This window comes from Oncorhynchus tshawytscha, linkage group LG09 (assembly GCF_018296145.1).
Source record: "Oncorhynchus tshawytscha isolate Ot180627B linkage group LG09, Otsh_v2.0, whole genome shotgun sequence".
In the NCBI taxonomy this organism is placed as follows: Eukaryota; Metazoa; Chordata; class Actinopteri; order Salmoniformes; family Salmonidae; genus Oncorhynchus; species Oncorhynchus tshawytscha.
Genome location: NC_056437.1, coordinates 27474841 through 27499867, shown reverse-complemented (window position 1 = coordinate 27499867; position 25027 = coordinate 27474841). Strand labels below are relative to the sequence as shown.

Below are 25027 nucleotides of genomic sequence, written 5' to 3'. Positions count from 1 at the left end.
TTGCTAGAGAGCATTTGGATGATCCAGAAGAAGATTGGGAGAATGTCATATGGTCAGATGAAACGAAAATATAACTTTTTGGTAAAAACTCAACTCGTCGTGTTTGGAGGACAAAGAATGCTGAGTTGCATCCAAAGAACACTATACCTACTGTGAAGCATGGGGGTGGAAACATCATGCTTTGGGGCTGTTTTTCTGCAAAGGGACCAGGACGACTGATCCGTGTAAAGGAAAGAATGAATGGGGCCATGCATCGTGAGATTTTGAGTGAAAACCTCCTTCCATCAGCAAGGGCATTGAAGATGAAACGTGGCTGGGTCTTTCAGCATGACAATGATCCCAAACACAATGCCCGGGCAACGAAGGAGTGGCTTCGTAAGAAGCATTTCAAGGTCCTGGAGTGGCCTAGCCAGTCTCCAGATCTCAACCCCATAGAAAATCTTTGGAGGGAGTTGAAAGTCCGTGTTGCCCAGCAACACCCCCAAAACATCACTGCTCTAGAGGAGATCTGCATGGAGGAATGGGCCAAAATACCAGCAACAGTGTGTGAAAATCTTGTGAAGACTTACAGAAAACGTTTGACCTCTGTCATTGCCAACAAAGGGTATATAACAAAGTATTGAGATAAACTTTTGTTGTTGACCAAATACTTATTTTCCACCATAATTTGCAAATAAATTCATTAAAAATCCTACAATGTGATTTTCTGGATTTTTTTTTCTCATTTTGTCTGTCATAGTTGAAGTGTACCTATGATAAATTACAGGCCTCTCATCTTTAAGTGGGAAAACTTGCACAATTGGTGGCTGACTAAATACTTTTTTGCCCCACTGTATGTAAATAAGGTATTTCCGTTTTGTTTTTAATAAATACATTTGCAAACATTTCTAAAAACCTATCTTCGCTTTGTCATTATGGGGTATTGTGTGTAGACTGTGGAGGATTTTTATTTGATTTAATACATTTAGAATAAGGCTGTAACGTAACAAAATGTGGAAAAAGTCAAGGGGTCTGAATACTTTCCGAAAGCACTGTATCTGCAATAGACAATAAATTGATTTCTTTACACATTAATGGTAATTCTTTAATAGTAGATCTTATACACGACTTCTCTTACAGGTTGGTGTGCTTCATTAGACTGTCTTTTGGTACATTAAGAAGGAAAGATAAGGAGATATGGTGATTATTTGAGGAAAAAGTAAACAAACACCTGGCAGAAAGAAATGAATTTAGATCATCTTGGTGGTTATCCCTCTCATTAGAATTTGTTAATGCACATCTATTAACACCTAACAGGGTACTGCACAACTTCAATGATTAAGAAGGAAACAATCATGTTCACGCATTTTGATTTATTCCAAGCCAGAGTCACAAAATTAATGAGAAATCATCCATAATTATCAATAAAACCAAAAATGAAATTAAACAACTTATCAATTCAGATATTTAAGCATTTGTTTTCATTAGAAAATGCACTTTTTAAAATAAATGTATGAATGTTCCATATCAGTTCATCAAGAGAAAATGCCTTAATATTTAAAGTGTTTTTTTTTCCTTCAATATTACTGCACACTTTCATATTGCGCTTTTATACTGTATCTAATGCAATGTATTAAATCCTAGTTGATTTTTTAGGCATATAAATAAATATCCTTTTAAAAATTGTTTTCACCCTTTGAATACAAATATAGATAACAAGCTTGACCACCAGCATTTCCTTTGCATTTTTCATGTGAAATTCTGGTATAACTTTGTTGTTGAAGTAGCCCTCATAATGCCTAAAAAACACACACTGGAATCCCCCTGAAATGTTCCCCATCTTCTGCTTCATCTAAGCCTGGTGGCAGAGCAAGCGAAGGATTTAACCTGCAATGACAGGCGTAAAATCAGTCATGTCATAACATTGTGCTGGCACTATGAAAGCCACCACAGGAAAAAGACTACCAAGATGTTTTAACTGTAGTTTGGCTACCTTAAAGTGGTATTCTTTCACTATCAAGAATGAATATCACATGAAAATAAAGCCAATGAATAGGGGTTTAACCATGGTCATTTATGGAACTATCGTCAAATAATTTTATGGTAGGCCTTTTTATTTCTGAAACTTATGCGATCACAATCTTCGTTAAATGACTTGGGTGGGTGAAAGGCATTCGTGCAGACTCTTCTACCTGATGAAATCACAGATGGATCTTAGGTAAGTGCAACTATAAGCACATATTATTCTACAATGACTGAGGTGCCCGGTGGTAAAGAAAGCACTATGCAATGATAGCTGAATATAGCCTACTGTAATATCATGTCTCAAACTACCATCCTGGTTTTGAAAAATCAGTGTGAATGACTATTTAAGAGAACACCACGAGATGATATTCCTATCAGACTTAAGTACCTACATGTAATAAAAATATATACAACATATATACCCTGTCAACAATAGAAGATGTATTGGAATGAGTCACACTGAAGTTGATGATGCGGATTCTCTTTTCCCTTTGACCCGTAAGAATATAATTGCACAATAAATACCTACGATGGACTTCATCATGCATTTTAAATTAACAAAAATAAAATGGAAATAAATACTCAAAAACAATACAAGACTGATGAATCTGGCCAGCATTTTACTTGGGGAAAAAAAAAAAAACTCATAAAATGCCCATTAAGGTCACAGTGAACTGTAGGACACAACCAGATTTGGCATAAAGATCAATGTATGACTAGTGCTTCCTCAGTTTTAAATGTGGACACAAATGTTCTGTTAGTTTTTCCTTGAAACTCACGGTTCCCTTTTCCATTGTCCAAGGATTAGTAGAGGTCACAAAAATATTCTCACAGATCAAGAGATAGGAAGGTGTTTTGGTTTCTCTCAGGTTCCAAAGGTGTGGTCATTCGCTGTGGTAGTTGTGTTGGTAGTTGTCATTGCAGTCATACAGGTAAAGTGATTACAACAGTACAGTCATCAATGAGATGCTCACAAGCTAAATGTTTGACAATCCAAATACTCGTGTTCAGATTTCCCTTAAGAGTCACAATTGAAATACAATGGTGCTTCTCAAAAAAATAAGGTGGTCTTTCTAAAATATATCTCTTCTTTATTTCCTAAAGGGAGTTAACCTGCTGAAGCTCTGCCAGAAGGGAGACTTGCACCTTTCAGGTTCAGGGAATTCAAATTCTGATTGTTCCATGCCGTCTCCTACCAAGTACTGTCCTGGATTCATGGGGTCCATAGGAGGGGGGTATCCAGGGGGCACAGATCTATGGCCTACACATGGGAGGAGAGATATATTAAGGAGGAGAGAGATGTACTATAGATGGACTAAAAACAAAAACTGTTAGTTAACCAATTTGGGAAAGTGTGCATTTACCTTTTTGTTTGGTCATTCTTCGCACTGTCATCGCTGCTTGTCGCTTCTGATACTCTGATATCTCAAACCCTGAAAAATATAAATAATTGTTATATTCATTCACCATTTTAATTTGTTGTACAAATGAACATTTTTTTCACATACACACCTATTTTTTCATCCTCTTGCACCATCTTGCGTTCCTCGTGAAAAGCTTTTAGCCAGCGAAGTTTCTCCTCCAGCTTCTTGGCCAGGAAGATGTGGATCTCGTCGGAGTCCTTATTACTCAGCTTGAACGCATTCTTCACACTCACATTGAAGTCATCATCTCGCCCATCCACAGCATCAACTAAATTGTACCTGTCCATATCCATGCGGCCCTTGTAGTACAGGATGTCTCGTCGTATTAAGTCCTGAGGGAAAAGTAAGGGAGTGAGGAGTGGAAGGGGAAAATAAAGTAGAGAGTGGATTCTAATTTACTTTGAATTATCTACACCAGTGCTTTGAACAATAGTGAGGCACTGTGAAACCCAGGTGACAGACAGATAGGAAATGAAAAGGATTGAATTCCTGGCAGCCAGGAAGAAAAAAGTACATTTTTACTAATTGCAGCCTATCAATTTCCCTGTGATAGACAGGGTTCCATGCAATCACCCTGATGAATAATGCACTTTGCTGTAAACAGCTGCTCCTGATTCCAGGTGTCCCATCCCCATTAGTGATGTTTCTGCTACGTACTATATATTCCTGTCCCCTCAGAGAGCTTGTGTCACACATGTCACAGCGGTAGCAGTAAACTCAGAGACACAACAGCCCTGTGTACTGTACTGTAAGCCTGTCAGCTTCCTCTAGCTCCCCTTTGGACATGACGGCCTTATGTTACAACACTGTTGTCACCCACCTCAGGAGCAGGAATCAATCACAGTGCTGAGGGGATGGAGATAAAAGGTAAGACCTCACAGACAAGCAGGAACGAATCTCCATCCAGTTCTGTTACAACAAGTACCACAGGGTCCATTTTCAGGAGCTGAATTAAAGATGTGTTCCTGACCATTTTAATTTCAAACTACAAATTGCACGGTGACAATATATCACACAGAATTTCCCTCACTGTGATGTTTGTGAGCTACCCACCACATTTGAATGACAGCTTTTACGAAGACTCATACTAATCGGCCTAATTCATGGGATTGATTGTGGGTTTCAGAGCTAAACACTTCATGAATTGAGAATTTCTTAGCATGACCTTTGAGAATCTCTCAACACATGTTGAGCTATTGGGTGCATTTCAGAACTTCGTAAATTTCTCTATTTTCTTGAGGTGCTTGTTTTTTTTAACAGTTTAAGTTTTGTGTATATGACTCAAGTTTTGTCAGAATTGGGGAGTAAAGAGGAATTGCTGTCATAAAAACTACTATCAAACAAGCCTGTTCGGCCATAAAAACTGCAGTTATAATGTCCTAAGCTGTGTCTTTGTCACCACAGTGGTGAGGCTAAGCATTTTCTCATACAAGCCTATGACTTTCTGTTTCACACAATAAATCATTACCCCTTAGGTACATTCATCTGGTGACTTGACTCTTTCAAGCAGTGACCTTCATTTGCCTTGAACCTGGGAGTGTAACTAAGGGTACAAACACACGTACTGATTTTGCTGCCATGTTTTATTCACAAACAAACTGACCGGTTGATCACATTCTAAACAAATTCATGCCAACTCTGTCTGCAAAAGAGAGGGGTTAGATAGGCAATATGTACACCTGGGAGTGTCAAGACTGGTTCTGATCAATTAAATAGCATTTGTGACCCAGATGTGGCCACCTTACCTTTTTACACAGAACCATCTGATGGTCGAACAGGAAGAAGACCCTGGTCTGACTCCGCCCATATGGCTGGTAGATCCATGACATCTCCCCAGTGTAGACCAGCTCTGTACTCCTGTCTAGAATATCATCCCCCTGCACAGAGAAATACAAGACGGTCAGATCTTTAAACAGGATCAATAACACAGGCTGTTATACATAGTCAAGAAAACGGAATCCTTTTATGCTTATGACATTAGAAAAGTGACTGATAAGATACTGACTAGTAAGACAGGCTTCCTCTGTTTAAGACAGGCTTCCGCTTCCTCAAATACATAGAGGGTGACAAAGTAGAACTCTGGTGGGTTTGATTTTTTTTTTACTTGACATAATTACAGTACCTCAGTGATTGTGCAACTCTGGAAAAACTCTTCAACTAGGTCAGAGTGGCCTGCTAATGCTAGCTCTCTCACATCGAATACAGGCTCGAGTCTAGCAACACAGATCCTTGATCCTTACACTCCCTTTTCTCACTCCTGATTAACTTCATCCAGATGAAACGGAGTGCTTCAAAATACACCGCATCTGACAGTCTGTTTTCTTATTTTATCAAAAGAGTACATACTCCAAAAGGAGCAATTGATTTATTTTCCTTTGGAAGAAACAACTTCTTGCCTCTAGACCTTCATAGAAGGTCTACGTGACAGCTTATCAAAATATTTGCATTGTAAAATACATTGTGTTTCAAACTCTGACCAAAACAAGCTAGTAGCAAAGGAGTGAGTTGACAGAGCCAAATCATTAACTAAAAACGGCTTGTTGTATGTGTGTCCCACAGTACTTGTTAGTTCCTCAGACATGTCACCCTGTCTCAGTCCTACCTCCCAGTCCAGCACAGACGCCTGCCACTGTGCTATCTTGTCAATGTTTTCCAGGCGACGCTTCCTCTCGTTAATCTGCTGAGTGACGTTCCGCATGACAGCCAGCGCTGCAGCGACGTAACGGTAGTCACTACGAGAGGGGAGGAGACACAATGTTATAGTGGGGGTGACCAAGTAGGAGGAATAGGTCAACAAAAGAACTGTATAGTCAGGCATGCATACCGTGCCACATCTCTATCACAGCTTCACTGCACAAAACAACAATACTTTAAGTTTAGCATCCACGTCTAGGATCCTCACATATTAACGAAAGATCCTCAAGTCTCATACTGGCCAATTAACCTGAGAGCAAAAAATACCAATCATACCAGCAGGATCTTTATCAGTAGAAACAATGCTTCATCATGACACAGAGGTGAATGTAAATATTTGATGTGACTTTGAGACTAAGGGACAGGTACCTGTGCTCCTGGACAGTGTACTTGAGAAGCTCTGCCAGCTGCAGAGGGTACTTGCAGATCTTCTGGACAGGCGTGAGCAGGAAGCCATCAATGGCGATGTCAATCATCTGCTGCACCAGGCGACACGCCTCAAAGAAATGCTGATAGCGGCCATCCTTCATCAGCCGAGAGAGCTCCATGCAGGCATCCACGTGGTTGTTGCAGTACTCTGAGTAGATCCAAAAGCCATCTTGCTGCAACAGATAAACGTGTACACAGTATGTTTGAAATGCTGAAACGAGCTGAATTTTCTTTTCTTTTTTGGAGTTAACAAAATAGTGAGGGTGCACTACTGCCTTAAGTTACCATTGAAATTAATAACCAAAGGGAACTCTGAAATGCCCCATCATCAAGGTTCTCAGAAGTATGAAAAATGATGAGAATCCAATGGCCATGTAGATATGATACACAAGGTTTACTCAAACCTATTGAGGGATTACATTTAAAAAACACTTGAAATCCTGAGAGATACAAAAATGCTTACATGTTCTAGGAAGCAGGGACCTATTTCACTGAGATGAGGTTCTTCTGTATTGTACTGCTTCTCCAGGTCTCTGACAAAGCCCATTTGAAACCTGTAGATATCTTCAATGTTCCCAAATATGACCCTCAACTGGTCATCATTGAACATGTCTCTTCTTTTTTTACATTGCCGGAAGTAACCCTGAGGCAACAAAGAAAAACAAATGGTTTTGATCCAGTATTATGCATTTCAAATGATAGTATTTCATTGATGGTGCATGGCATTTCATATTATTTTTTCTTTACTGCAGGGTGTCATGTAAAAATCTTCCCAGCATGAAATATTTCCCAATCGTTGTGATTGTAACGTCATGTAAAATTTCACCCAACGTGAAAATATTCCCAGTTCAATAATTGCACGTGCGTCTCTTTATGTGGATGGCGGAGCTAGGCGGATATTTCTTTCGCCCCCTCCCGTAGCGCCAAAGTCTTTACACTGGCAACATATCTCTCCTCACATCAACATTCAGCACTTAGACGCGTGAGTCTGGGTGTATATATGCCGACCTCATGCCTCAACAAGCTTCTGATTGGTCAGTGTCAATACTCCTGGTCACCATTGAATGGCAGATGTGTGAAGCAAATGCGCATTCTTACAGAACAGTTTTTCGAGGTCAAGACAGGGTGAGAGAAACATCTGCACGAGCTCAGCCATCCACATAAAGATCTGCGCGTGCAATTATTGAACTGGGAACTATTTCACACTGGGAATATTTGTACATGACACAGGGCATTCAAACAGTTTTGTCTGAGTTTAAAAAAGGCATCAGTGCCAATGACTGAATCATAATCATTGTTTAGTCCCTGTTTAATTTCCCATCAAATTTATTTTTCTAACCACATTTTTCCCAGATTAGATCTAGAGGGAAATAAAAGGCAGGGAAGATGGCTACAGCTCTATAAGCAAGAGTCTCAGTTATGTAACTCATCCCCTCTGTGGGAGCTCATTTCTCCAATAACATTTCAAGTCATTCATGAAAAATCATATAGTTTCACACTTAAGGGACCCATCACGCTTCAATAGGCATTCCCAGTCACCTAGACATTACGATTTGCCATGTGATGTTGCTTACACAATTTATGTTTTCGCTGCGTCATTTTGGGGGTTTCGAAGCACATTGTGATTATGTAATATTTATGTGGGAACAGAGGGAAAACTGATGAAAAACGTCTGATTGGGTAACAGCTTTTTGAGTACTTTTTCATGTCCTCTCCTGGGTGTGTTGTTTGACGGAGACAGGTGGTGCGTGAAGAGATGGAGTGCTTGTTTCTATATATGCTGGGGAAGAGTGGTGTGGGATGGGAGGGATGCTATTTCTGAGCCCACAACCAGCACTTACAGGTCAGCCATCGCTTCTAATCTCTCACTAAAACACTGTAGCATGTCACTATTCTTTAGAACATAATTGACTGAAGTTTGCCTTTAGACACATTTTGTTCCTAGTCCATGGAAAGCACTGTACTGCATAATCTAAATCTGCACAAGAGCTGTAATAGCACTGTGGAAATATTGGATATACAGTTTATTGGGTACTTAGATAAATACACTTTTTTTCATGCCCATTTAATATTTCATACTGGATAATCACTAATAATCTGTCTTATCTTGCTATGAATAGTGGTTGGGTAATGGCCTAAAACAAGGTAATTGTCTTAAACAGAGCTAGGCAACTCGAGACGTCATTAAAAAAACTGCACTCCCCTCCCCAACATTTTTTTTCTTCACATGACCCTCCCTTTGTACTGTAAAAAATGTTGCACATCCTCCCCCCTCAAAATGTACTCAACAATTATGATTACCACCATAAATAACCATAACTGTAGCAAACGTTGTATTTATACATGAAGATATCGACTTTACTACTTTCGCATGGTTTTGTGGCACAGTCAGTTTATTGTCAAGGCAATGACCGAAAAATAGACAACAACAAAAATGACTCTCGTTACACTACGATCAGAATCGGCTGCAGACAATGATCAGCTAGGGGGAAATTTGTTTAACATTTTATGATATTTATAAATTATATAAAATAGATGCAACGAATTTTCCACCAACAGGTTTCTGTGCCAATGCACCACACACAACCAATAAGCAACGCATAACCGCATACCGACTTGGAACACTTATCATCATGGTTTGCGTTGTCAACACCTCCCAAGTATCAGACACTGCAAGCTCCTTGCTACTATCTAATTAATGTAACATTATCCCACCATTGGTTAGCTACTAATAGCTTAAAAAGACAAACCTAACACAATATCTGCCAATTAATTTCCAGCAATAATGCTCTGTCTGTGTTGTGTGTGTTTATGTGTATCACTCCGTGTGTAGCCAGTTGATATGATAACATTTAATTTAGTGGTTTAACAGAAATACTTTCCCCAAAACCTTCTAAATTAAATGTTAACTGCAAAGTAGGCTTACCTGGCAGAAGTGAAACACGAGGAAGTATATAATTTGTACATATTATTTGTTATTTGCAAAGTTTGCCATGAAATGAACAGCAGCAGAACAGAACCATCACTAGACCTGCACATTATACCGCACATTCCGCGCTCACCATATGCACAATTAAAGGGCCAGATGCGCAATTAAAGGGGAATTACACTCAAAAATCTACTTGTTAATTTCCTTACAGACCTAAAATAAATGGTCTTCTGATGTGATGTAAGCATTGACATGGACTCAGAACATCCAATTTCATTGTTTATCTATGAACAATTGTAGTTTTAAGAGTAAAAAAAAAAAAAGAATATCTAAAAACAGGAACAATAAAACTGAGAAAACAGAATTTTGGAAAATATAAAACAGCATTCGGGGAAAAAAATCTCAGATTGTATAGTGCCCCTGTCACGCCCTGACCTTAGAGAGCCATTTTATTTCTCTATTTGGTTAGGTCAGGGTGTGATGTGGGGTGGGGCATTCTATTTTGAAAACTTGAAAACAAGTGAGTACATTGGATTGTGGTGTTGTAGGCTAGACTTGGTAGGATAATTTTAATGCCCCTAAACAAGATCAATTGTTTTTTTTTTTTAAAGCTGCGTGTCTTCACTGTTCTTTAATGCCTAGTGACGCACCTGGCCTCCCGACTGCCTATCAGCTATTCCTCCATCTTGTTGATTGATATGGAAAATTGGTGCAGATAGATTTAAATAATTTTATGTGTGGTATGATTGATAGTTAACCTATTGCAGATCTGGACAAACGATCCAACAACCACTATTGTCACTATCGATAGAAGGCAGGATAGACAGTTGACTGGTAGACTATATTGATCTGTTGTATAGTAAGCGTGCGGAAAAGCATAGTGCATAAAGGTGTCTGCATACTAAGTTCGGTTTGCTCCTAGCAGAACTCAACTAGGTGAAGTGAACGTCTGTGCCTCGCATATTCCCATAAAAGAACGCTTGAAAAGAAAAAAACGGCAATAGGACTGTTTGTCCCTCTTGAGATGCCATAGCCAGTATGCACACCTCAAAATATCCAGAATTAATCTAAGATAACTCAAGAAAACTGTAATTTATTTTGTTTTTGCAGAGGTCTTTTTTTTTTTTTTACATCTGCAGTATTTCCCAAGTGAAAAAATGTGCATGAAAACAGGTTGTCTCTCATTGAATGACAACAAACACTTAATTGAGGAATCCCTACTGTTGACCAATCACCGATGAAGGGGCGTAAAACCCTTGCCGAAGACCAAAACAAATAAAAATGTCTAAAATATTTTGCCCCCAACAAAATGTCACTTAGGGGCCCCAAAAGACTAGGGCTGGCCCTGATTGCATGTAAGATGCTTTATTGTTACATACACCGGAGAAGTGCAGTGAAGTGTGTTGTTTTACAGGGTGAGCCATAGTAGTACGGCACCCCTGGAGCAAATTAGGGTTACGTGCCTTAATCAAAGGAACATCAACAGATTGTTCACCTTGTTGGCTAGGGTATTCGAATTAGCGAGCGGCCTTTCATTTCCTAGCCCCACACTAGGTTATATGGATACGTAGACCCGTGACCCACTGTGGCCCCTCATGACATTTTCAGATTTTTTGTGGCCCCCACCCCACGCCCATCCATAGTCTATAACTTCTGCTTCACATATGCCCTTCTGTCTTTGGAAGATCTCTAGCCAGCCAAGCCTACCTCACATATGTCCTTCAGGTGTTTGATGTAGTGACGCTCTGTGCTCATGATCTCGTTGATTACATTGGCCCTCATCTGGTCTCTGTTCTGGACGGTTTGGCCCAGGCAAAGACAGTCGCTGCTGCTGGGGCTGGCCTCCGCATGTCCATTCTGGACCTCACTGGGGCTGGGGCTAGCCCCCTCAACTGTCTCTACCATCGTGCTCTCCTCCTGGTTCACCCACAGCTGAGGACAGCAGAACACAACATGTCAGCCTGGACAAATAAACAGTAGCATCAACAATCAGGGTTCGGGTTGTAAGTGATCTAAAATATTTTTTTAAATACAAAACAACAACACAATATTAATTCCAAAGCCATGGAGCCTTTTCTCCCTATTCAAATTCATTTTCAATGCCACTTCTTCAGTTTAAATTGAACAATGTGTATCATAATTAGATTTGTCAAAAACGTGTTAAAAAAGTATAGAAATATCCATATCAGGCCTTCATTCCTCTGATGCACCCGTAAAATAGGTACCTGTTCAAAAAACATTGTAATTTATCTTGAATTCTAACAAAGCCTTTACATTGAAGAGTTGGGTTGGGAATTGCCAGGGACCTCACTATAGGTCTGCTGTACAAGACAGAGCCACAATAACGAGTTTTAATTATGGAAATAAAAGTGCTGAAGACAAATTAGCTCCCTATTTAAAAAGAAGATGGAGAACAAGCTATGAAGGAAAAATACTGGAGTTTTGATGCAGGTACAGCCAACTAGCGCAAAAGTAATATTGCAATATTGTCAAAATGATACGATATGATATATTGTCAAAAATAATATTGTGATATGTAACTGTATCGATGGAATAGGTTGAGCTAAACCAACAGTATGCATCAAAACTAGAAAAAGAAACAAGCATGAAATTGCAGGTTAGGCTGAATACATCACTGTGACTGCACAATAGAGCTTTAAGCATGAGCGCTCACAAGATGTAAGGCAGTGACACAGAGAATTTAAAACAGAGCTTTGCTTCTAATAAATGGGACAGTTGATAGACTGCACTGCACAATCCCTGTGTGTCAACTGTGGCTCCTGACAGTCTGTTTCCAGCAATGTTCAAATTGACAGTGTTGGGGAGTAGTGAATTACATGTAGTTCAATTAGTAATTTACCTACATTTTGCAGTATCTTGGTGGAAGTTGAACTCAATAGAAATCTTGGTAGTGTTTTCAGTAGTTAATTACTTTTTTGCCATGTAGCGGTGTAGAAAACTACTGGAACAACACAACATTTTTTTCTAACCAAAAAAATAAGGGTGAAGTAGACAATAATTTCCTTTCTTTTTCAGCATCAGACCTGCCAAATTCTCACTTGAAACAGAGTTTTTGTGTTTAATTGGTAGCTTGGTAAACTATATTTTCAGAGTAGCTTCCCCAACACTGCAAATTGATAGGGATATAACCTTAACATGCTATAACTTAATATAATGAACAATATGGGTCCACACAAGTTTAGACTTCTCAGTCTCAAAATGAGCAGTAGCCAATTAAAATAATCTACGTGGTTGCACTTGATACAACGCTAAATGTATAGCTGTTCCCATAACATAACCTGCCACATTTAGCACGATGGTAACCTGACCAGCAGGCCAGTGATTATTTCCTGTAACAAATTCCGCATCAGCCTATCAAAGATCTTATACTTTATATCCACCAACCAATGGCATTTCTTAAAATAGGTCAACTTGGCCACCAGGGGGATATTTTAAACCTCCAAATTCAAGGTTTACTTATGTTCCACTTAGTATGTCACAATTGTAGTGTGCCAATATTGCATGGTGCTGATTTTCCGCTATATGACAAAATGTCATGTTTTTCACACACATCCATGTGCTTTTACGAGAAAAAGATAAAGGAGGTCTATACAACATTTACGTTTAACATACAACTTTTTTTTAAATTTGAAGAGCCTTATGGTCTTGTCAAATAGCTATCATGTACCTCAATTATTATTGCTGCCAGGTAGCATATACCAGTGAACTGTGAATCTGCAGGATACGGTAACAGTGGGTTTGAGGCCCCCTTGTGTCTCACAAAGACGCAGCGGTTGGAACAAAAAATCTCAAATGTGGACTCATCAGACCAGATTTCCACTGGTCTAATGTCCGTTGCTCGTGTTTCTTGGCAAAAGAAAGTCTCTTATTCTTATTGGTGTCCTTTAGTAGTGGTTTCTTTACAGTAATTTGACCATGAAGGCCTGATTCATCCAGTATCCTCTGAACAGTTGATGTTGAGATGTGTCTGTTACTTGAACTCTGTGAAGCGTTTTTTTGGGCTGCAACCTAAGGTGCAGTTAACTCTAATGAACGTATCCTCTGCAGCAGAAGTAACTAGCCTAGTGGTTAGAGTGTTGGGCCAGTAACCTGAAACGTTGCTGGATCGAATCCCTGAGCTGACAAGGTGGAAATCTGTTGTTCTGCCCCTGAACAAAGCAGTTAGCCCACTATTCCCTGAAGATGTTGATTAAGGCAGCCTCCGCACCTCTCTGATTCAGAGGGGTTGGGTTAAACGAGGAAGACCCATTTCAGTTAAAGGCATTCAGTTGTACAACTGACTAGGTATCCACCTTTCCTAACTCTGGGTCTTCCTTTCCTGTGGCGGTCCTCATGAGAGCCAGGTTCATCATAGCGCTTGATGGTTTTTGCGGCTGCACTTGAAGAAACATTCAAAGTTCTTGAATTTTGACTTTCATGGCTTGAAGTAATGATGGACTGTTGTTTCTCTTTGCTTACTTGAACTCTTCTTGTCATAATATGGACTTGGTCTTTTACCGAATAGGGCTATCTTCTGTATACCACCCCAACCTTGTCACAAGACAACTGATTGGCACAAACGCATTAAGAAGGAAAGAAATTCCACAACTTAACTTTTAACAAGGCACACCTGTTAATTGAAATGCATTCCAGGTGAAAACCTCATGAAGCTGGTTGAGAGAATGCCAAGAGTGTGCAAAGCTGTCATCAATGCAAAGGGTGGCAATGTTGATGAATGTCAAATAAAAAAAATATTTTCATTTTTTTAACACTTTTTTGGTTACTACATGAGTCCATGTGTTATTTTTTAGTTTTGATGTCTTCACTATTATTCATCTACAATGTAGAAAATAGTTTTAAAAAATAGTAAAAATAAACCCCGGAATGAGTAGGTGTGTCCAAACTCTTGACTGGTACGGTACATATTATTCAATCATTGCATCCACACTGGTTCTATTTGTGACGCTTGATGCACTGCAAGTCCTGCCTCTCCCATCTCAGTCTGGTCAGCATGTTAGCATCTGGCTACGCATACTCTCGTTGACGCGCGCGCAAGCAGTATGGGTGCAATGATTGAATAACATGTATGTGCACATTTATTTTGCAACGGGTGGTGTGGTTAGCATGTATGTCTGGCAGGTTATCCTATGGGAAAAGCTAACATGTAGCGTTGTATCACATGCAACTACGTCAACAATTTCAATTGGCTGATGGGCATTTTGAGAACTTCTACTTTTTCTAATGTTCGCAAGTATGGACCCGATAAATATATACCATATAGTTCTGTACATGAATAGTTTGCTTATATTCACATCGAACCCCAATATCAGGAGCCACTAGAACAGGTGACCCTGGGACCCCCATCATACGATTTTTGTTCACATGTTTTGTCTTATCAGGTGAATGATAATGGCAAGGAGAAGTAATCAACATTTTAAAATTAATAGATTTCGTAGATAGTTTTTCATTGTTTTGACCTCCCCACATTATAATATACAAACGGTCAAGAAATAACATTGTATTACAAAAGGGATAAAACCATGAAACAATGAACATGATGTCCTTCTACGCAGTATTCATTGTTTGATTAAAATCTGATACCTCCTAGTTGAGGGAGTTGGAGGAGTTGTGAGCGCATTAGTGCATTGGTTGCTTGAAGGCATCTCAAGGAATGAACTGTCACTTTGTGTAATCCTCAAAGGGAACTAATTTTAGCAACCTTGCCAGAGGACACGGGGTAGGTAGCTGACTCCTAATAAACATCTACACAATCATGATGTTTTTCAGGAAAAATACACATTACAAAGCCAGCCATGATGCAACTGTATTGTTAATGGGCACATTTCCCTCTAGGATATGAAGGTACTATTTTCCCATAGAATTAGCTTATAATTTCTTGTCACATAAATAAAATCAAACACAAACTCTAGCAATCACTGAGTAAGATGAGATCAGTTAGTAGATTCAGTCAAAAAAAAAAAGATGAGGTTGAAGCATTTACTCATTTACTTAGAGTTTAGCTCAATCGTAATGACAGATAGTGGGGTCCGAAATTATTGACACCCTTGATAAAGATGAGCAATAATGACTGTATAAAATAAATAATTCAAATATTGTATGTTAATAGAATTGGGAAATGATATTATTTTATACAAATACAATTGCTTAGAGAAAGATCATACCCCCAAGACATGGTAAAAACCTGAGTTATTGGTAATTGTGAGAGGTTACCATGTCTTGGAGGAAAACTACATATACAAAAGTATGTGGACACCCCTTCAAATTAGTGGATTCGGCTATTTCAGGCACACCTGTTGCTAACAGGATTATAACATTGAGCACACAGCCATACAATCTCCATAGACAATAATAGGCATTAGAATGACCTTACTGAAGAGCTCAGTGACTTTCAAAGTGGCACTGTCATAGGATGCCACCTTTCCAACAAGTCAAGTTCGTCAAATGTCTGCACTGCTAGAGCTGCCCCAGTCAACTGTAGATGCTGTTATTGTGAAGTGGAAACGTCTAGGATCAACAACGGCTTAGCTGCGAAGTGGTAGGCCACACAAGCTCACAGAACGGGACCACCAAGTGCTGAAGAGAGTAGCATGTGAAAATTGTCTGTCCTCAATTGCAACACTCACTACAGAGTTCCCAACTGCCTCTGGAAGCAACATCAGCACAAGAACTGTTCGTCTGGAGCTTAACAAAATGGGTTTCCATGGCAAAGCAACCGCACACAAGCCTAAGATCACCATGCGCAATGCCAAGCGTCAGCTGGAGTGGTGTAAAGCTCACCGCCTTTGGAAACACTCTCTCTGGAGTGATTAATCACACTTCACCATCTGGCAGTCCGACAGAGGAATCTGGGTACGCTGGATGCCAAGAGAACACTACCTGCCCAAATACATAGTGCCAACTGTAAAGTTTGGTGGAGGAGGAATGAAGGGAAATCTTGTGAAGGGAAATCGTAATGCTACAGCATACAATGACATTCTAGACAATTCTATGCTTCCAACTTTGTGGCAACAGTTTGGGGAATGCCCTTTCCTGCTTCAGCATGACAATGCCCCGGTACACAAAGCAAGGTCCATACAGAAATGGTTTGTTGAGATCGGTGTGGAAGAACTTGACTGACCTCCACAGAGCCCTGACCTGAACCCCATCGAACACCTTTGGGACGAAGTGGAACACCGACTGCGAGCCAAGCCTAATTTCCCAACATCAGTGCTCGACCTCAGTAATGCTCTTGTAGCTGAATGGAAGCAAGTCCCTGCAGCAATGTTCCAACATCTAGTGGAAAGTGGTTAAGGGTGGAGGCTGTTATAGCAGTAAAGGGGGGACCAACTCCATATTAATGCCCATGATTTTGGAACGAGATGTTTGATGAGCAAGTGTCCACATACTTTTGGTCATGTAATATTATATTCTTATTTACAGTAAAACTGACTCCAAAATGACACAATACATTATTAATCATTCTTTCGATTGGACACAAAATAATCTGAAACACAACCAAAACAAACTGCAAATGCATCTAATAAGTTGTAGAGTCACAAGCTTGATGTAATCATTGTGTGCTAGGAATATGGGACCAAGTACTAAACGTTTGACTACATTATTTATAAGAATCTTTAGGGGTGTCAATAATTCTTACCCCTACCGTTTTGAGAAAAAACAATACTTGTTAAACAAAATATATTGCTCTGAACAATTGTATTAGTATAGCTCAATATTTGAATTATTTATTTCATACAGTCATTATTGCTAATCTTGATCAAGGGTGTCAATCATTTTGGACCCTACTGTATCTGACTGTTTGTTTGCAAATATGAGGTAGTTGTGGTCATTAAACCTATATCTATATTACAAACACTAGACCCAACCATAACATACATAGAGTCATGGGACCCTTCTGAGATTGATTTTAAATATGCATGTGGCCATACAGAATTCACATATTGCCTGTGCTGTAAGTAATCTTTTCCAGACATCAGGTCTCAGTGCTTGATGGTTCTGTGTACACAGTATATCTCAGCCTGAGTACATTGTCCACGGGTGTCTATTTAGAGCCCACTCTCTCTGTTTCCTTGGACCAGTGGACAAAAGCTGCATGGTCAATTCATAGGATGGGCACAATAATCCAGAAATGCTCTTAAGATTTTAGAAAATGTATGTTCCTGAAAATAACTTCCAACATGACAACAAATCCGGTAACATAAAATAACCATTAAATAGCTTTTATTTGAGTCACTCATCAAGCCTTGTTCGTTTTATCCACCTGTTTGATATGCCCTGTCCTCTGCTAAAAGGTTGGTCATACATGTTTCATCATTCAGATCTGAGATGAATCAGTGCCTCATTGCTCACTTTTCAGTTGAGTGAGAGTGCAGAGAGTGAGAAAAAGAGAGTAAGTGAGAGTGAGAAAGAGAGTGTTGTTTGAGATACTATAGTTTGACTGTAATGCTATTACAAGCTTGACACTTGAAGCATGGTGATGTCTGCAAATGGAAGCAGTCGTATAAAGCGACAGGATGTTAGATATGGGGTGGTCCAATGTGCAGTGAGATGCTAGTTAAAACAGTTGCTTTGAAATACTTGCTGAAACTATTAAACGCACCTTGGTAGTTGTGTTTTGGAACCTTGGAGCTGCTATAGGGTTGATATAGAAAACCTGTTTTGTTTGAGGTTGTGGTGGGTGGGGTTCAACCTTTGGAGAGAAAAACATGACATACCTCGTTCAGACTCATTTTTACAGTTGGCAGATGGAGAAGGCTAGTAGTGATAACCCCGCAATGTAATAACTCCTCACTTTTCTGAAGTCTTCTTGTTTTCACAGTATTTCAATTGGAGACTAGTAAATATTTTTAGTTCCTGTGAGATTAGCATGGCATAATCATATTTTGATCTATATCAAAATATCATCATCATCACCCAAGCCTAAAATATCTGCCCTCAAAACAGGGCAGTGAATCAACGATAATTATCAATGATAAGGCAATGGCAAAGGATAATCCATCGGAGCATTGAGAATAGGTGGTAAACCCTAGTGTACTTGTTGAGGGGCAAGACACGGTGCAGCAGAGAATGAGAAAATCTTTGATGGCTCCACTCACCCTCACAAAGCTGGCTGGGAACCATCCTTCTTCATCATCAATCTGTCCCCACCACCAGTCCTTATTTGATGCATCGAGGACCTTGATGACATCCCCTGCCTTAAATGCCAACTCCCTGTCGGCCATGGTGACATGATCCCATACTGCCTCAGCGCTGACGATGGATCCTCCACTGATCAACTGTGGGTGAGGGGTGAGGGGAGAGAGGGGTTGAGGTAGGGGAGAGGAGAGAAGGGAAGTGAGAGAGAAGAGAAGAGGGGAAATGGGGGATTGGGGTGAGGGGTGAGAGTGGGTAGAGGGAAAAGGTGAAGGAAGGGAGTGATAGGAGTAGTGGTGAGGGAGAGAAGAGAGGACGGTAAGGGCTCATTAGTACTTTTACAAGGGCAGGAGGGCACTGTCAAGTCTTGGTGACAATATCTGAGTTTCAAACCAATTTATCTACTTATTCCTTTTTTTAAAGTATTATTATTATACATTTTTTAAAATATATATATAGATATTTTATACAAATGACCAGTATTATAAAGAGTTACACATCTTTGATTCAGTGAAATGACTCTAACACATGAGGTGTTATAATCAATGCCAAAGTGATAATCAATGGTGGTGTGGGGTCTGTGCTTTGGCAAAGTGGGTTGGGTTATATCCTTCCTGTTTGGCCCAGTCCGGGGGTATCATCGGATGGGGCCACAGTGTCTCCTGACCCCTCCTGTCTCAGCCTCCAGTATTTATGCTGCAGTAGTTTATGTGTCGGGGGTCAAGGGTCAGTTTTTTATATCTGGAGTACTTCTCCTGTCTTATCTGGTGTCCTGTGTGAATTTAAGTAGGCTCTCTCTAATTCTCTTTTTCTCTCTTTCTTTCTCTCTCTCTCGGAGGACCTGAGCCCTAGGACCATGCCTCAGGACTACCTGGCATTATGACTCCTTGCTGTCCCCAGTCCACCTGGCCGTGCTGCTGCTCCAGTTTCAACTGTTCTGCCTGTGATTATTATTATTTGACCATGCTGGTCATTTATGAACATCTTGGCCATGTTCTGTTATAATCTCCACCCAGCACAGCGAGAAGAGGACTGGCCACCCCTCATAGCCTGGTTCCTCTCCAGGTTTCGGCCTTTCTAGGGAGTTTTTCCTAGCCACCGTGCTTCTACACCTGCATTGCTTGCTGTTTGAGGTTTTAGGCTGGGTTTCTGTACAGCACTTTGAGATATCAGCTGATGTACGAAGGGCTATATAAATAAATTTGATTTGGATGACAACTGCCTTGCTCAGGGGTAGACCGACAGATTTTTACTACATCAGCTCAGGGATTCAATCCAGCAACATTTTGGTAACTGGCCCAACGCTCTAACCACTAGGGTAACTGCCTTTCCATGTAGACACCCCTGTTTCGATCCCCCAAAGACCTCATACCATAAATGGACACTGGTCTCTAAAATATGATTAAGTATAACATCCAGTAGTGGGTAGAGATGACTCAAGGATGATACCCCAACAGACACATGCCTATTTTTTATTTCACCTTTATTTAACCAGGTAGGCCAGTTGAGAACAAGTTCTCATTTACAACTGCGACCTGGCCAAGATAAAGCAAAGCACTGCGACAAAAACAACACAGAGTTACACATAGTATAAACAAAAGTACAGTCAATAACACAATAGAAAAATCTATATACAGTGTGTGCAAATGGCGTAAGGAGGTAAGGCAATAAATAGGCCATAGTAGTGAAGTAATTACAATTTAGCAAATTAACACTGAAGTGATAGATGTGCAGATGATGATGTGCAAGTAGAAATACTGGTGTGCAAAAGAGCAAAAAAAGTAAATAAAAACAATATGGAGATGAGGTAGGTAGTTGGGTGGGCTATTTACAGATGGGTTATGTACAGCTGCAGCAATCGGTAAACTGCTCAGATTGATGATGCTTAAAGTTAGTGAGGGAGATATAAGTCTCCAACTTCAGCGAGTTTTGAAATTCGTTCCAGTCATTGGCAGCAGAGAACTGGGAAGAAAGCTGGCCAAAGTGGGTGTTGGCTTTGGGGATGACCAGTGAGATATACCTACTGGAGCGCGTGCTACGGGTGGGTGTTGTTATGGTGACCAGTGAGCTGAGATAAGGCAGAGCTTTACCTAGCAAAGACTTACAGATGACCTGGAGCCAGTGGGTCTGGCGACGAATATGTAGCGATGGCCAGCCGACGAGAGCATACAGGTCGCAGTGGTGGGTGGTATATGGGGCTTTGGTGACAAAACGGATGGCACTGTGATAGACGGGTGGCACTGTGGGGCGGCAGGGTAGCCTAGTGGTTAGAGAGTTGGACTAGTAACCGGAAGGTTGCAAGTTCAAACCCCGAGCTGACAAGGTACAAATCTGTCGTTCTGGCAGTTAACCCACTGTTCCTAGGCCGTCATTGAAAATGAAAATTTGTTCTTAACTGACTTGCCTAGTTAAAGAAAGGTAAAATAAAAAGACTGCATCCAGTTTGCTGAGTAGAGTGTTGGAGGCTGTTTTGTAAATGACATCGCCGAAGTTGAGGATCGGTAGGATAGTCAGTTTTACAAGGGTATGTTTACCAGCGTGAGTGAAGGAGGCTTTGTTACGAAATAGGATGCCGATTCTAGAATAAATTAGGGATTGGAGATGCTTAATATGAGTCTGGAAGGAGAGTTTACAGTCTAGCCAGACACCTAGGTATTTGTAGTTGTCCCCATACTCTAAGTCAGAACCGTCCAGAATAGTGATGCTAGTCTGTCTGCTCACCCTCAGAGAATACCTCCTACAGATTATCAATCTCAATCTGGGGTTTAGACATTAAAGTGGGGAAAACTAAAACTGTCTCAAAAAATAAATGAAGTCTCATGAAGAGGAATGATTGCATTTATATTTTCCCATCTGTATTGCCATTGTAAAAGCCAGGTCAAACAAAATAAATTCACAGTTTGACAACCTTATTAATTGCATCACCCACAGGGATTTAAATATTACACTTTTGCCACTTTTTGTCTAGCCCCTCCCTCTCACGAAATGGCCCTAGATTTGTGGGCAAAATCTGTAATTGGCCTTATTATATCTAAAACAGATTTACTGTACATAAAACACTTTTCCTCTGTGTAAAAGTCAATGTTACATAAGATGATCAGTAGTACATTGTTCAGTCACACTATTACAAAAAGCAGTTAAATAAGGCCAAAAGGAGTAATATACCATCTTCTTCCAAATATTTTCTTGACTCAACATTTTACATTTTACATTAAAGAGTAAAAACCTGAATATGAACATAAACTGTTGCTAACCTATTGTTCTAAAGAGCTTTGTGTATGTACTTGGCTGGAGTGTGGTGGAGGCTATAGGGATCAGGAGCACCATACTGAAACAGGGTGCAGATTGGTAGATGCTACATTGGTGCCGTGACCCAGATTACACAGCTGAGCTGCACTATCGGCTGGCCGATAAATCCCTAAATCATATCCGCTCTGTTTGGAGTGACTGTTTTTCTCATAATCCAAAACAAACTTTGGCATAATTTATATTTTACTCAACAGCGTTTCTCTAATATTTTATGTAGAGAAAAACTCTAATTGACCTACTCTCCATTCACACTTTAATGTCATGATCTATTCCAGGCCAAATGACTTTATGTATGAACATAATTAACATTTCTTTAAACAAAGATTTATGGAATAGACCACAGGTGCCCTGCCTGAGCTCCACCTGCAATCCTAATAACGTGAGTGAATGAAAAAAAGGTGATATCTCAAACTATGAGAGATACAACAGTTTGAAAACAGACAGTAATCCCTCACAGTTATATACTAATTAACAAGTCAACATGTCCCCTGATAAGTGTCAAGAGAGCTCGCTCTCCACTATAACTCACATGCTCAAGAACAGAAAGGGGTATTTTTAGCTCCACATGCATCTCCATGTGAATGCACCCCTGCCTGCATTAAATATGCACACCCGTTTTGATATGACAACCTGTATTTGGCTTCCTCATAATACAATTACTGAATAACCCTGTCTTTTTAAAATAATGTCTGCATAGGCATACTGACAGTAATACTGTTATTACACTAGAGCAGAGCATTCCCCTTTTGCAATACAGCTTTTTTTAATCTCCTGTGAGACTCGATGCATCACCATTTATTTAACTGGGATCCTGTGATATGAACAGCACTGTAAGCAGTCAATACAACAGGGACGTCTTTGCATTAAGTTGCAAACAAACACACACACACACACACACACACACACACACACACACACACAACAAAAACATGCTGTTACATTCATAGCATCTGTAGAATTGTCACTATGAAAACGCAAACTGTATTATATTAGTTCTACATTAAAAAAAGAATATCCACATAACCATTCGTCATACTATTTAGGCCTACCAATTCGCATAAACTAAAAGCAATGTTTCGAGATATCCTATAGGCTACGTCATAAAATACAACATTATGAGCACCATGGGGCCTACTGTGAGGTAGGCCTACAGTAGAAGCATGGAAGTATATACATAAAAAACACTTCAATATCAATGTAAAACCATTACAAAACGGGTCAATATTTAAACACTAAACACTACATTCGATAATACATTATATTATTAGGCTACTGGATAGCTCGTTTACAGTAGGCTAGGTGATGCTGTTTTTGCATTGTGCCCAGTAGCTCTGAGACCCAAATGGCATGGTCAGTGGTTTACAAAACGCAATTTACAGCCTGGAGAATACAGTTATTCTATTGAATTATATTATTTTAGCGCATGTGAGTCGCATCTTTTCAATCCTACCAGATCAAGAAGATTATGTGATATGACTATATTTATTTCAAACGAGCACCATATTGCCAACGCCAAGTAATCAACAGAACAGGATTTTACTGAAAAACATTGCCTCTCCCACATCCCATGCATAGATGTGTTTTACAACATGCCAATAAAATACATTTACAACGAGAGAACGCCGAGACAAGGAACAATCCCTAACAATCTTATAACACCGATCTGGCGCCCGCGACTGCCATATGCCACGGATGGCCGACATGCTAAATAAAATGTAAACCACAAACAAGATCTGGTAATATAGAATATACCAGCGCCATTCATATCGTGATGAGGCCATGTTGAAGCCCTGTGTGTACTTCCATAAGAACACGCATTCACTCCCACTTCCTCGCCTCCACTGCACGCCGTGCGTACTTTAGTGCGGGCTGTGATTATCCATACGCGCACTGAGGCACAGTATCAGCAACCACCAACCACACAAACAAAAGCATCGCATACGATAATTACGACCATGCAAATTATCATGTTCATATCCAAGGTCATAATGTAGAGCATGAGCTCTGCAACATTTAATCGGTTAAGGTGCATATTGCTGTACACCAACATTTTGTGACTGTTCATAATTCTATCCAAACGCAAGGAAACATTTCTGGTATAATCTCTAGCTACCTCCTCTTTCACATAATATTGTATTCATAGGTATAACTCTCTTACAGAATCATCATCCTCACCATCATCATCCTCATCATCATCAGAGTCTGCACCGTTAGTTCCCCTTCCACTCTGACACCCGTAGTCCGCTAGTTTCCTGATTTGCCGACTTGAATGCCGTTTTTCATTAGGAGTAGGGGTCTTTGCATGCACTAAAATTGTGATGGTAACGTAGGCACTGTAGAACGCTACTGCTGCAACTCTCCCTGCGTAGCGGGGAGCAAAAACCTGGGCGGTGCTTCGTGCATAGAGGAACAAACCACAGGCACTCATTGGGGGCTCATTATGGTTCCTATCTATGCTTCAAACTGGGAGTCCTAACCTCGTGATGCTTGCTCATCAAAATATAGTTAAAATCACGGACCAGAAATATTAAATCATAATAAGAGGAACATAGACACTGTATGGGGGTTATATTGGCCTGTGCCAGTTGGCAATACAAATGTCGTAATTTCATTATATGCCTAGGCTACTGTAATCATTGATAATAGTAATAAAAACAGGCAGGTTTTTGTAAAGAGAAATATTGACATCCACCCACGTGGACCATTCTACACAAATCAAAAAGTAACAGAGGTCTTAACAGTAGGATAACTACTTTGTAATTTATCTCAGTAGAGATTAATCTCTCCTCTTGGCTCCTGTGCACCTGTCACTCCAAATCCCCATGCAATCTGAGCTCGATTGTTCACTGGCCCCATCTTTGTCACTCCTGTAGCTCTCTCTCACAAGCATGATGAGAGAAGTGCATAGTTGCACTATCAGCCTTGGTTCTCAGACTTCCACCAACACAAAGGTCAGGGGGAAAAACTCACAGAACTCATAAGGATAAAGAAGAATTGAATTGAACAATAATTAAAATAAGACACATGAAAGCAACACAACACAGGATGAGGAGAAAACATGCTTTGGGCTAATAGCACAAGTGGA

The 25027-nt window shown here is 40.1% G+C and overlaps 1 protein-coding gene across 4 annotated transcripts; it reads right to left on the bottom strand.

Annotated features, from left to right (window-relative positions):
* Positions 1–1070: 1070 nt before the first annotated feature.
* Positions 1071–24310, bottom strand: arhgef9a (Cdc42 guanine nucleotide exchange factor (GEF) 9a). 4 transcript variants are annotated; one of them, XM_024431446.2, is made up of 11 exons: positions 24101–24310; positions 18597–18776; positions 18101–18190; positions 11188–11412; positions 7015–7194; positions 6492–6724; positions 6031–6160; positions 5174–5305; positions 3517–3760; positions 3369–3437; positions 1071–3265 (listed from the first exon to the last, which is right to left on the bottom strand). In XM_024431446.2, the coding sequence occupies exons 2-11, from the start codon at positions 18720–18722 to the stop codon at positions 3096–3098; spliced, it is 1599 nt and encodes a 532-aa protein (XP_024287214.1). In that variant the 5' UTR covers positions 18723–18776; positions 24101–24310; the 3' UTR covers positions 1071–3095. The 4 variants fall into 4 exon arrangements, with proteins under 4 accessions (XP_024287214.1, XP_024287212.1, XP_024287213.1 ...); XM_024431444.2 differs by having other exon boundaries at positions 24118–24310; XM_024431445.2 differs by lacking the exon at positions 24101–24310 and adding an exon at positions 23695–23790.
* Positions 24311–25027: the final 717 nt, after the last annotated feature.

Excerpts from the sequence above, each read along its gene's own strand:
- arhgef9a (XM_024431444.2), bottom strand. The coding sequence starts at position 24,138 with ATGATGATGAGGATGATGATG. Across the intron at positions 11,413-18,100 it reads TCCAAAACACAACTACCAAG|CTGTGGGTGAACCAGGAGGA; the intron begins GTGCGTTTAATA and ends TGCTGTCCTCAG. Across the intron at positions 3,761-5,173 it reads AGATGGTTCTGTGTAAAAAG|GACTTAATACGACGAGACAT; the intron begins GTAAGGTGGCCA and ends CTTTTCCCTCAG.